The sequence below is a fragment of the Lithobates pipiens genome, unplaced genomic scaffold (assembly GCF_037356315.1).
Source record: "Lithobates pipiens isolate NorthernLeopardFrog02 unplaced genomic scaffold, aLitPip1_a1.2 Scaffold_28, whole genome shotgun sequence".
NCBI lineage: Eukaryota > Metazoa > Chordata > Amphibia > Anura > Ranidae > Lithobates > Lithobates pipiens.
Window position 1 is genome coordinate 154,305,184 of NW_027507789.1, and position 13,094 is coordinate 154,318,277.

General features: G+C 42.1%; 1 protein-coding gene across 1 annotated transcript in view; it reads left to right on the forward strand.

The window, feature by feature from the left end:
- TBKBP1 (TBK1 binding protein 1) overlaps nucleotides 1–13,094 on the forward strand; it is a 303,529-nt gene that overhangs the window by 37,250 nt on the left and 253,185 nt on the right. The window contains exon 2 of the mRNA XM_077459725.1: nucleotides 10,929–11,024. Coding sequence (XP_077315851.1) covers nucleotides 10,929–11,024 — 96 coding nt within the window. The remainder of the gene's footprint in view (nucleotides 1–10,928; nucleotides 11,025–13,094) is intronic.

Consider the following 13,094-nt stretch of genomic DNA (forward strand, 5'->3'; position numbering starts at 1 on the left):
AGGGACTCCTTAACAACTTTCTCCACCAGGGTTTTAAGTTGTTGATCCGCGTCACCCCTTTCATTAGAAGCCTTGGCATAGCAAGGATCGCATAAAGATTTTCCTGCCGGTACAAGAGCTCTGCACCCCCAACAAGCACTAGCTGAGTGACTAGATTGAGTCCTCGAGGAGTGCGATCTTTCTTCACTACGGTGTCCTGATTTTGAGGAGGAACCATAATGTTTAGATTTGGAAGAGGAGTGCCGGTGATGCGACTTGGAGGAGTCGCTCCCTCTATGAGAGTTGCGATGCTGTTCTGACCTGGAAGGGCTGAAAAAGACACAAGACAAGAAACCACAAGAGACAAGACATCAGGACAGAGCTAACAGATACATACCCCTCCCCCACCAGACCTTCAGGTGATCATTAGAAATACCTTTTATGAGAGGGCTGGCCACAAGCAGGCGGTAAGGAATCCATGTCCTCAGCGATATCCATACGCGCTGAAAGATGACAAGGGATCAGTGCAAGGGACAGGGAAGGGATAGCCTCCCTATCCCAGAATGCCACTTACCAGTGGATGCAACACAGAGGCAGGGGGAAGTCACCGCAACAGCCCGCAAGCATTCCCAAAGCTTGCAGACAAATTCCACATTTAAATAGCCCGCCCCTGTGATGTCACCGCCGTGCCTGTGCGCATGCGCGAAACAGCGGCATTTTGCCGCTATCGCGCATGCGCGAAACCAAGCCTCGATCTCAACCGCGTTCGCGCATGCGCAGTACGGCCGAAAACGCAAACCCGGAAGTAGAACGGCGGCTGGAACACGGAAGAACCAGCCGCCATGCCTGCACATACAAACAAACAGAAACAAATGAAGACAAATAATAAGATACAAAAACTGCTGCCATAAAGAACTTTTAGAACCTCTCACCACTCCCACCACGATCGATCACTCGGCCGAAGATAAGGTAAGATGACACCGGACTTTCCAGGGGGCAAAACAGGTCACCTGCTAATAGCTGGCTATCCGACCAATGCGCAGCCTGCCTGCCAGTGGCCAGGACATGTGGCTTCTTCACAGCGCCTCTTCCACTGCCCACTCCATACCCTGCTAATAGCTAGGGCTTAGCGGAGTAATGCGACTTTCCAGACCCAGAGTCGCAGACCGGCCGACCTCGATCGTGGGGATGATAAATCTTCAGGTAGGAAGACCACTTCTGGGTCCTTCGGAGGAGGACAAAAAAAGAACACGGCCAGGGGCAGGGAGCAAAGATTTATGGGAGTAGTGTCCTATGGGTAGTGGAGGCGGGACTTAACCCACACGTTGCTGCCATGGAGTCTGTCAGGAAAGTGTGATATCACACCATTTGGTTGGTAGTGTGGTAGCTTTCCCCCTTTGCTTTGCTATACTTCAGAGAAATTAGGACCTTGTGGTAGACTGAAAAGAACATGGGAGTAAAATAAAGCCTCATACACACAATTGGATATGCCACAGACAAAACATCTGACTTTTGTCCGAAGGCGTGTGCCTGGATTTTGTCTCGCATACAAACGGCAAGGAAGTGTCGGCCAACAAACATACGAATTTAGTGACGTACTAAGTGTTTTTTTCAGCTCTTTAGAGCCACCCTTTGGGCTCCTTCTGCTAATTTTGTGTTAGTAGGAGTTTGGTGAGTGTTGATTTGTGCTTTTCATTTAGTGCTTTTCAGTTCGTGCTTTTCATTTAGCACTTTTCAATTTGCCGTTTTCATTTAGCGCTTTTCATTTCATGCTTTTCAGTTCCTTTTTGCTGTTCGTCAACCAGACATGTTGCGGAATCGGAGGAGATAACGTGTTATTTATTATTGACCTTGGAGTTATTGCTTTGACCCAAGTCCAGTCCAGGAACAGGAGGAGGAGGATTTCTTGGACCAAAAATTGGTTGCTTTATTAATTGTGACCAATTATGTCATATGCCTTTGCTGCGGGAGCTCCAGGAGAATAATCTGGATGATTTTCGGAATTATCTCCGGATGACAGAACTCTGCTTTCACCAACTCCTGGCATTGTTGACCCCCTATATTAAGAAGCAGAACACATGCATGGGGCTTTTATTTAATTTTTTGGGTTGAGTAATGATTTGATTTGTTATATTTTTGGATGCATAGAATGCACTTTTTGGTTCATTTCTATTGGCAGATAGCATGTCTAATTTTATTTATTTATTTATTTAATGCACAATAAAAAAAATAGTGTAGAATAATACTTGGCTATGTGTTTTACTTCAAATGACAGTTTGGGAGTAGGCAGTTACATTTAAGAAAATACAATGCAAAATTAACAAGGGACACCGACATACGTATGTTTGATCTTAAAAACTACAGGGTAATGGTGTTGTGGTAACAAAAAAAAACATAATAATATTATTATTGATATCACTAGAAAATAAAAGCCTTTTTAAATACGTTTGGCAGAACTCCATCAGTATCACCAGCAAAGCAGCTTCATTATTATCCCATTAAAGAAGAGAATTGTGCGCTGCATTTGGATATTTCAGAATTTGTCACGTCACGAATGTTAATTCTAGGAGCGCTAGTTTACAAGACCGACTGCTTCTGGCTCATCCTCGCTTCCGAGCAAGCGTCTTTTTACTTTGGCCTTTGTGTCCGATGGACTTGTGTACACGCGCTCGGAAAATCCGACAACTGACATTTGTCCACGGAAAATTTTAAAGCCTGCCATCCAACATTTGTCCGTGGAAAATCTGACAATTGTCTGATGGAGCGCACAAATGGTTGGATTTACCGCCAACAGCCATGTGTAAAGGGCTTAAGTCCCATCATTGATGCCAGTGGGAGTAAAATAGGCCCCATTGCTAGTGGCAGTGGGATAAAATTTGTCTCATATTGTTGGGGTCAGTGGGATAAAATAAGCCCTAAATTGGTGTCGGTGGATGCAAAATTAGCACTATCTTCAGTGTATGTCAGTCCTCAAAAGCAGGATGTCTGTCGGTGGCCCGCGATTGTGGTGAGGCAGAATGTAAACAAGGCATTTCCCTGTTCTGCTTAGTGACATGACAGGGATCTACTGTTCACTGTCATCGGGAACATCAATCTTTGTCATGTCAGCAGTAGCCCATCCCTCCTACAGTTAGAACACACTGAGGGAACACACTTGACCCCTTGATTGCCTCCTAGTGTTTAACCCCTTCCCTGCCAGTGACATTTATACAGTAATCAGTGGCTATTTTTAGCACGGATCGCTGTATAAATGTCAATAGTCCCAAAAAAGTGTCAAAAGTGTCCGATCTTCCGCCGCAATGTCGCAGTCCCCATAAAAATCGCACTGCCATTACTAATAAATGACCTAAATCTATCCCCTATTTTGTAGACGCTATAACTTTTGCGCAAACCAATAAAAACCAACCAACAATATGTAGAAGATTACATATCGGCCTAAACTAAGAAAGAAATGAGTTATTTTATATATTTTATGGGGATATTTATTATAGGAGAAAGTAAAGTTTTTTTTTAATTGTCGGTCAATAAAAAATGCAAAGGTAATCAAATACCACCAAAAGAAAGCTATATTCGTCGGAAAAAAAGGATGTCAATTTTATTTGTGTAAAACGTTGCACAATTGTCAGTTAAAGCGACACAGTGCCGAATTGTAAAAAGTGCTCTGGTCAGGAAGGGGGTAAATTCTTCTGGGGCTGAAGTGGTTAAACTATGTGTCATTAGGATAAAATAAGTCCAGTATCATAGGTGTCAGGGGGAGCAAAAAAAATAACTAAGATCATTGGTGTCTGTGAGAGCAAAATAAACCTATAATAATCGGTGTCTATCTGAACATAGTTCCTGCTCTGCTGCTCTACCATGGAGGCCATACCTGAACCCTGCTGTGAGGAAGGCACGGGGCTCTGATTTTGGCACTCTTCAGACACTGTGGGGTTGATTTACTTAAGGCAAAGAGGCTTTGCACTCTGAAAGTGCATTTGCTCCAGAGCCAGCAGAGTATATGAGCAAAAGCTCTGCTGGCTTCCATCATCCAATCATGTCCAAGCAAAAAGTTTTTTAGTTTTTTTTATAATTTTCCTTGTTTGTGATTGGGTATTAATTTCAAAGTTAATTTTTACCTTATTTACTAAGCTCTGGAGCAACTGCACTTGCAGAGAGCAACAGCAATTTGCAAAGTGCACAGTCTATTTGCCTTTAGTAAACCAACCCCTATGTGTACCAGTTTGGGTTCCCTTAACCACTTCAGCCCCGGAAGGATTTACCCCCTTCCTGACCAGACCACTTTTTGCGATTCGGCACTGCGTCACTTTAACTGACAATTGCGCGGTCGTGCGACGTGGCTCCCAAACAAAATTGACGTCCTTTTTTTTCCCACAAATAGAGCTTTCTTTTGGTGGTATTTGATCACCCCTGCGGTTTTTATTTTTTGCGCTATAAACAAAAAAATAGTGACAATTTTGAAAAAAACGCATTCTTTTTTACTTTTTGCTATAATAAATATTCCCCAAAAATATATAAAAGAACATTTTTTTTCCTCAGTTTAGGCCGATATGTATTCTTTTAAATTTTTTTGGTAAAAAAAAAAATCACAATAAGCGATTATTGATTGGTTTGCGCAAAAGTTATAGCATCTACAAAATAGGGGATAGTTTTATGGCATTTTTATTAATATATATTTTTTTTACTATTAATGGCGGCAATCAGCAATTTTTATTGTGACTGCGACATTATGGCGGACACATCGGACAATTTTGACACATTTTTGGGGCCATTGGCATTAATACAGCAATCAATGCTTTAAAATTGCATTGATTACTGTAAAAATGTCACTGGCAGTGAAGGGGGTAACCACTAGGGGGCGGGGAGGGGTTAAGTTTATCCTAGGGGAGTGTTTCTAACTGTCTGGGGGATGGGCTGTGTGTGACGTGGACACTGATCGCTGCTCTCGATGACAGGGAGCAGATGATCAGTGTCCTGTCACTAGGAAGAAAGGGGAGATGCTGTTTAGATCGGCATCTCCCTGTTCTTCAGCTCCGTGACATGATCGCGGGTATCCCTGCACGATCGAGTCCGCGGGTCCCGCGGGCATGGTCATGGAGCGTGCATGGCGGGAGTTTCAAAATAACGTTTGGGTACATTACTTTGCCCAGCCGTGCCATTATGCCGCTGTATATGCCGACATCGGTATATAAATAAATTGTACGTTAGGAAATGCACAAGGCTGGTGTGCTCATTTGTGTTCTATAGTCCAGCTCTTTGGTCCAGTTTCTAGGATTCCCCATATCCAAAAAGGGCTGCAAGGCAAGATTTGTGTGTATAAATTTGTCAGGAAAATATTTAAATGATTGTTCAGGCCCTTCAAAGGTTAAAGTGGTTGTAAACCCCTGTGTTTTTTCATCTTAATGCATCCTATACAAGGTGAAAAAACACCTGGCAGTGACCGCCCCCCCCCATTTACTTACCTGAGCCCTAGAACTTGACCCAGTGGGGACACACTGTCTCTCTGCCCGGGGTTCTTCTCTCTTGATTGGTCTTGATTGACCAATTGATTGATCTCGCAGCCATTGGCTCCTGCTGCTGTCAATCAAATCCAATGACGCAGGGGGCGGGGCCGAGTCATACATTCGGCAGCTATGGATGCCAAATGCTGGACTTGGGGGCACGCCCGTAAGCTATCCCCCTCGGGAGAGTGCTTTTCCTAGGGGGTTATCAGATGTGGGGAGGAGCCGCAAGAGCCGCCGGGGGACCCCAGAAGAGCAGGTTTGGGGCCACTGGAGCTGCACAGTGGAGGTAAGTATGACATGTTTGTTATTTACTTTAAAAAAGGGCTTGTACCTAAAAGTCAGATGCTTCTTTACCTTATCTTGGGTTCCTTTCACACAAGCGACCAGGGGGCAGTGAAAAACAGGCAATTTATTTGAATTTTTACAATGCCCACCGCCTCTCACCTAAAAGCGGGCACGGTGCCATTCAGGTGAGTACACATTGGTGCTTCTGCAATGCGACAATTTTAATGTAACATATCGAGTTTAAAAGTGAATGGGATTGTGCAGCAATCTTGACTTGCCTCACAGTTCCAGTACAGTCCTACAATGTTACTTGCTGATGATCAGTAAAGAAAAAAGCCAAGAAAGAAGAAAAACAGGCACCAAGAGGCAGCGGCATCGCCCCCTGAACACTTCAAGACCTTCTTTTACCGTCTACTGCAAAGCAATCCACAGCTAGTGTGAAATGAGCCTAGGGATAATGAAAAGTCTTCCCTAACATTCGTGAAATTTTACATTTTTACTACTTAATAAAACCCTCTAACATAATGTAGCTTTATATTACGATATTAGCATTTTTTTTTTCAAATATAACCAAACGCAAATGTACGTATTTACATCTGTTTTTTTTTTTTTTTTTACAATAATATATAACAATATTACTATTATTATAATTTCTGCAAGGGCAGTTACATACCATGCATTCCTCCAGTTCCTGCCCCCCTTTGAGTTTCCATTGTTTTAGAGGATGTGAAGAAGGATATTCAACTTTGACAAACAAGAAGTGTTTAGGGCTGTATTGATGTAATTCCATTGGGGTGAGGCTAGCTGGCTGTTAGAGTATTGGAAAGAAATTAAGAAAACTAGGCTGCAAAAAATTTTTTTTTCATAAAGCATCGAGATTCTGTTCAGTAAGGGAAATCCATCGTTTCACTGGTTGTTGTTTGCACAGGCAGGGCCCTGACAAGGGGTGGACAGGAGGGACGGCTGCCCTGGGCACTGTGGTATCATGGGCGGTGGGGGGGGGGGGATTTGTGTTGGAAAGGGGGATTTGAGGGGTAGCAGGGAGTAAGTATTGTTCTAGGAGGGGAAATTTGGGGGTATGCTAAAATTTAGGGGGAGAAGGAATGGTGGAAGAAGATTTGTGCTAGGAAGGATGATTGGGGCGCTTTGTGCTGGAAGGGGGGATTTGCAGTGGGGTTATTGGGAGGGGTAATCTTAGGAGAAGATAATGTGTGCTAGGAGGAGTGATTTTTTTGGGGGGGGGGGCACTTTAATTGGGGGGGATTTGGGGGGTGGGGGGTAAGATTTGTGCTGGGAGGGGGGATTTCAGCAGGGGAACAGATTTGCACTGGGAGGAGGGGGAATTTATGCTTAGGGGGGTGAAAAAGATTAGTGCTCAGTTTTTTGGGGGGGGGGGGGGGGGTGACACATAATGCTCATACACCTTGGGGGCGGGGTGCAGTTTGGCATGTTTGCCCTGGGCTCTGGGTGACCTTGTCCTGGCACTGTGCACAGGGTAAGGTTGGACTCTACGTGGAATTCCAGGAAAACAGCTACACACAGTTTACAACCATCTACAATGGTTCTATAGGTCAATACTACTTTTATATAAAAAAATATATAAATGCCCTATAAGTTTGAGAAAAAATATTGCATGCCTGGTCGGATGATTTCGATATTGCAAGTCCCGCACCTTGAGACCACACAAAGTGATTGTAAATACAAACATGTTATATTTGCCCTGATCCTCCTCTTCTCGGGTCCCCGTCAGCATTCATGGCTCCTTCTTTTCTCGGTGTATCACGATAGGAAACCGCTTCCTATTGTGGGCTGATCTCGGGCTGCGCTGTCTGTGTCCATTGAGACAGACAGCGGTGGTATTTGATCACCCCTGCGGTTTTTATTTTTTGTGCTATAAACAAAAAAATAGTGACAATTTTGAAAAAAAAAACGCATTATTTTTTTACTTTTTGCTATAATAAATATCCCCCAAAAATATCTAAAAACATATTTTTCCCTCAGTTTAGGCCGATACGTATTCTTTTATATATTTTTGGTAAAAGAAAATCGCAATAGGGGTTTATTGATTGGTTTGCGCAAAAGTTATAGCATTTACAAAATAGGGGATAGTTTTATGGCATTTTTATTAATATTTTTTTTTTTTACTAGTAATGGCGGCGATCAGCGATTTTTATCAGGACTGCAACATTATGGCGGACAAAGGACATTTTTGGGACCACTGGCATTAATACAGCGATCAGTGCTTTAAAATTGCATTGATTACTGTAAAAATGTCACTGGAATTTCAAAGTAACATACGGGTACGTTACTTTGCCCAGCCGTGCCATTCTGCTGACGTATATATGCCGACAGCGATCGGCAAGTGATTAAAAACAATATTGTTTAATTTTTACCCAAAGTTCTTAAAAATGAAACCTGCTATATGAGGAAATGACGACTTTGCACATCACTTTTTCCTTCCATTTCAAAAGCATTATTGGTCCAGCAGCAACAGCGACACTTAGGGCTTGATTTACTAAAGACAAATAGACTTTGCAAAAGTCTGCAAGTGTGGTTGCTCCAGAGCTTAGTAAAGGAGGTAAAGTTTCACTTTGCAAAGAATGCCCAATCACGTGTAAGGAAAAATAAAAAAACAGCATTTTTACTTGCACATGATTGGCTGATGAAAGTCAGCGGAGCTTCTTCTGCTCATTTACCAAGCTGTGGAGCAGCTGCACTTTTCAAAGTGCACAGTGTATTTGCCTTTAATAAACCAACCCCTAATGCCGCGTACACACGATCGGAATTTCAGCCAGAAAAAGACCGATGAGAGCTTTTCATTGGAAAATGTGACCGTGTGTATGCTCCATCAGAATTTAGCTGGCCGATTTCCCACCAGCAAAAATTTGAGAGCATGTTCTCAATTTTTCAGACGGAAAAACTTTCTATCGGAAATTCCGATCGTGTGTATGCAATTCTGTAGTGCAAAAACTCACACATGCTCAGATTCAACTACGAGATGGAAGCTATTGGCTACTAGGTATTGAACTTCCTTTTTCTATTCCTGACGTATGTGTTGTACGTCACCACGTTCTTGACGGTCGCAATTTGGTGTGACCGTGTGTATGCAAGACAGCTTGAGTGAAATCCCGTCGGAATTCCGTCGGGAAAACCATCAGAGCTTTTTCAAAATTGACCAAAATTCCGATCGTGTGTACGCGGCATAAGTGTCTCTGTCTCTGCCAGTCCAAAAAGGCTCCCCCCTTAACCCACATTCTCCTTCTTACACATTTCACCCCCTACTGGGGATAATTTTATAGAGCAGTCTCTGTCGCTGGTGGACTAATAAAGCTTTTCTGTGTCAGTCTTTTTTAATTTAGATTTGAAGTAACAAGGAAAAACATTGTTGAGTAGCACAATTTAGTACAAAATAGAACTGTCTTCATAGTCAGTATACGATAAAGGAAATTTGTGACGATAATACAGTGGCTTGAAAAAGTATTCATACCCCTTGAAATTTTCCACATTTTGTCATATTACAATCAAAAATTTTAATTTATTTTATTGAGATTTTTTGTGATAAACCAACACAAAGTGGCACATAATTGTGAAGTGGAAGGAAAATAATAAATGTTTTTCCAATTTTTTTACAAATAAATATGTGAAAAGTGTGGGGTGCATTTGTATTCAGCCCCCCTGAGTCAATACTTTGTAGAACCACCTTTCACTGCAATTACAGCTGCAAGTCTTTTTGGGGATGTCTCTACCAGCTTTGCACATCTAGAGAGTGACATTGTTGCCCATTCTTCTTTGCAAAATAGCTCAAGCTCTGTCAGATTGGATGGAGAGCATCTGAACAGCAATTTTCAAGTCTTGCCACAGATTCTCAATTGGATTTAGGTCTGGACTTTGACTTGGCCATTCTAACACATGAATAGGAAATGTATTAATATATGTGTATATGTATATATATGTGTGATATGTATATGTGTGTATATATGTATATAAGTTCAATTTTGGTCTTATCTGACCAGAGCACCTTCTTTCACATGTTTGCTGTGTCCCCCACATGGCTTCTCACAAACTGCAAACAGGACTTCTTATGGCTTTCTTTTAACAATGTCTTTCTTCTTGTCACTTTTCCATAAATGCCACATTTGTGGAGTGCACGACTAATAGTTGTCCTGTGGACAGATTTTCCTACCTAAGCTGTGGATCTCTGCAGCTCCTCCAGAGTTACCATGAGCCTCTTGGCTGCTTCTCTGATTAATGCTCTCCTTGCCCGGCCTGTTAGTTTAGGTGGACGGCCATGTCTTGGTATTGCAGTAGGTTTGCAGTTGTGCCATCCCATTTCCATTTTCGGATGATGGATTGAACAGTGCTCCATGAGATGTTCAAAGCTTGGGATATTTTTTTATAACCTAACCCTGCTTTAAACTTCTCCACAACTTTACCCCTGACCTGTCTGGTGTGTTCATTGACCTTCATGATGCTGTTTGTTCACTAAGGTTCTCTAACAAACCTATGAGGGCTTCACAGAACAGCTGTATTTATATTGAGATTAAATTACACACAGGTGGACTCTATTTACTAATTAGGTGACTTCTGAAGGCAATTGGTTCCACTAGATTTTATAAAGGGGTATCAGAATAAAGGGAGCTGAACACAAATGCTTTTCAGATATGTATTTGTAAAAAATGAGGAAAACCATTTATCATTTTCCTTCCACATAACAATTATGTGCCACTTTGTGTTGGTCTATCACATAAAACCCCAATAAAATAAATTTTACGTTTGTTTTACTAATAGGAACCACTATGGTACCAAACATTGGAGTTATATCTCTATCCAGATATCAGCAAAAAAAAAAGAAAGAAAAGGAAAAACTAAGATATTAACATCCTATCTCTTAAGATAATTTGTCATATGCCGACTAATAAAGCTTTTCAAAAACAAGGGAATAGTGGTGTGTGGCTTCACATGCTTCATAGATGACAGTCACGAAATTAGCATTTTTAGGTTAGAAGATCAGCAAGGGCATTATCCAAGTTTTATTCTTGAGATTTTTTCTAAAACTAAGAAATGAAAAAACGATTTAAGTGAATATGAACTTATCAGTTATCACCTGAAGAACTCAAAAACCTGCAAAGTGACTTACCTGATATGTGTGCTTTTTATCTGCAGTATCCTATAATATCGGAATTTGGGGATGAGAACTTTTTACCATATGATGATGCCAAGGAGGATTCTCTGCTACGAACTGAGGCCTCACAACATGAGGTGAGTGGGGATAGATTGCTTGGCCCAGTTGCCCCCCCTAAACAGATTTGTGTGTGTGTATTAACACTGAAGAAATGACACTTTGCTACAATGTAAAGTAGTGAGTGTACAGCTTGTATAACAGTGTAAATTTGCTGTCCCCTCAAAATAACTCAACACACAGCCATTAATGTCTACACCGCTGGTCACAAAAGTGAGTATACCCCTAAGTGAAAATGTCCAAATTGGGCCCAATTATCCATTTTCCCTCCCCCAGTGTCATGTGACTTGTTAGTGTTACAAGGTCTTGGTGTGAATGGGGAGCAGGTGTGTTAAATTTGGTGTAATCGCTCTCACTCTCTCATACTGGTCACTGGAAGTTCAACATGGCACCTCATGGGAAAGAACTCTCTGAGGATCTGAAAAAAAGAATTGTTACTCTACATAAAGATGGTCTAGGCCAGTGATGGCGAACATTGGCACCCCAGATGTTTTGGAACTACATTTCTCATAATGCTCATGCACTCTGCAGTGTAGGTGAGCATCATGGGAAATGTAGTTCCAAAACATCTGGGGTGCCAAGGTTCGCCATCACTGGTCTAGGCTATAAGAAGATTGCCAAGACCCTGAAACTAAGCTGCAGCATGGTGGCCAAAACCATACAGTGGTTTAATAGGACAGGTTCCACTCAGAACAGGCCTCGTCATAGTGGACCTAAGAGGTTGAGTGCATGTGATCAGCGTTATATCCAGAGGTTGTCTTTGAGAAATATACGTATGAGTGTTCCCAGCATTGCTGCAGAGGTTGAAGGGGTGGGGGATCAGCCTGTCGGTGCTCAGACCCTACGCAGCACACAGCATCAAATTGGTTGCAAGGCTGTCATCCCAGGAGGAAGCCTCTTCTAAAGATGATGCACAAGAAAGCCCACAAACAGTTTGCTGAAGACAAGCAGACTAAGGACATGGATTGCTGGAACCATGTCCTGTGGTCTGATGAGACCAAGATAAATGTATTTGGTTCAGATGGTGTCAGGCGTGTGTGGTGGCAATCAGCTGAGGAGTACAAAGACAAGTGTGTTTTGCCTACAGCCAAGCATGGTGATGGGGGTGTCATGGTCTGGGGATGCATGAGTGCTGCCGGCACTGGGGAGCTACAGTTCATTGAGGGAACCATGAATGCCAACATGTACTGTGACATACTGAAGCAGAGCATGATCCCCTCCCTTTGAAAATTGGGCTGCAGGGCAGTATTCCAACATGATAACGACCCCAAACACACCTCCAAGATGACCACTGCCTTGCTAAAGAAGCTGAGGGTAAAGTTAATGGAATGGCCAAGCATGTCTCCAGACCTAAACCCTATTGAGCATCTGTGGGGCATCCTCAAATGGAAGGTGGAGGAGCGCAAGGTCTCTAACATCCACCAGCTCCGTGATGTCATCATGGAGGAGTGGAAGAGGACTCCAGTGACAACCCGTGACGCTCTGGTGAACTCCATGCCCAAGAGGGTTAAGGCAGTGCTGGAAAATAATGGTGGCTAAATACAGAAAATTTACACTGTTGTACAACCTGTACACTCACTACTTTACATTGTAGCAAAGTGTAATTTCTTCAGTGTTGTCACATGAAAAGATATAATAAAATATTTACAAAAATTTGAGAAGTGTACTCACTTTTGTGAGATACTGTGTGTGTGTATATATATATATATATATATATATATATATATATATATATATATATATATATATCTTTCTGCTGGCACTGCTACCCTGGTGACTCATATATGTGTGTGTGTGTGTATATATATATATGTATAAATATATAATGGCATTCCTCCTCCTCACTCCTTCCTAGAGTAACTACTTATAGTAATAATGACATATTGCATACACTGGCACAGTACACCCACCTCTTACACTTGCTCCTAGAGGTGATTCTCAAGAGGAAAATAGAACAACATGACAAGTTATATAATACCGCTACTCAGTAGGGATCATTTACAAATGTGAAAATGTTTGTGGTAAAGTGCTGAAAACGTTTGTACCAGATATCAGGAATATGTAATGTCTTTTCTAAAGAAAGTATGGAT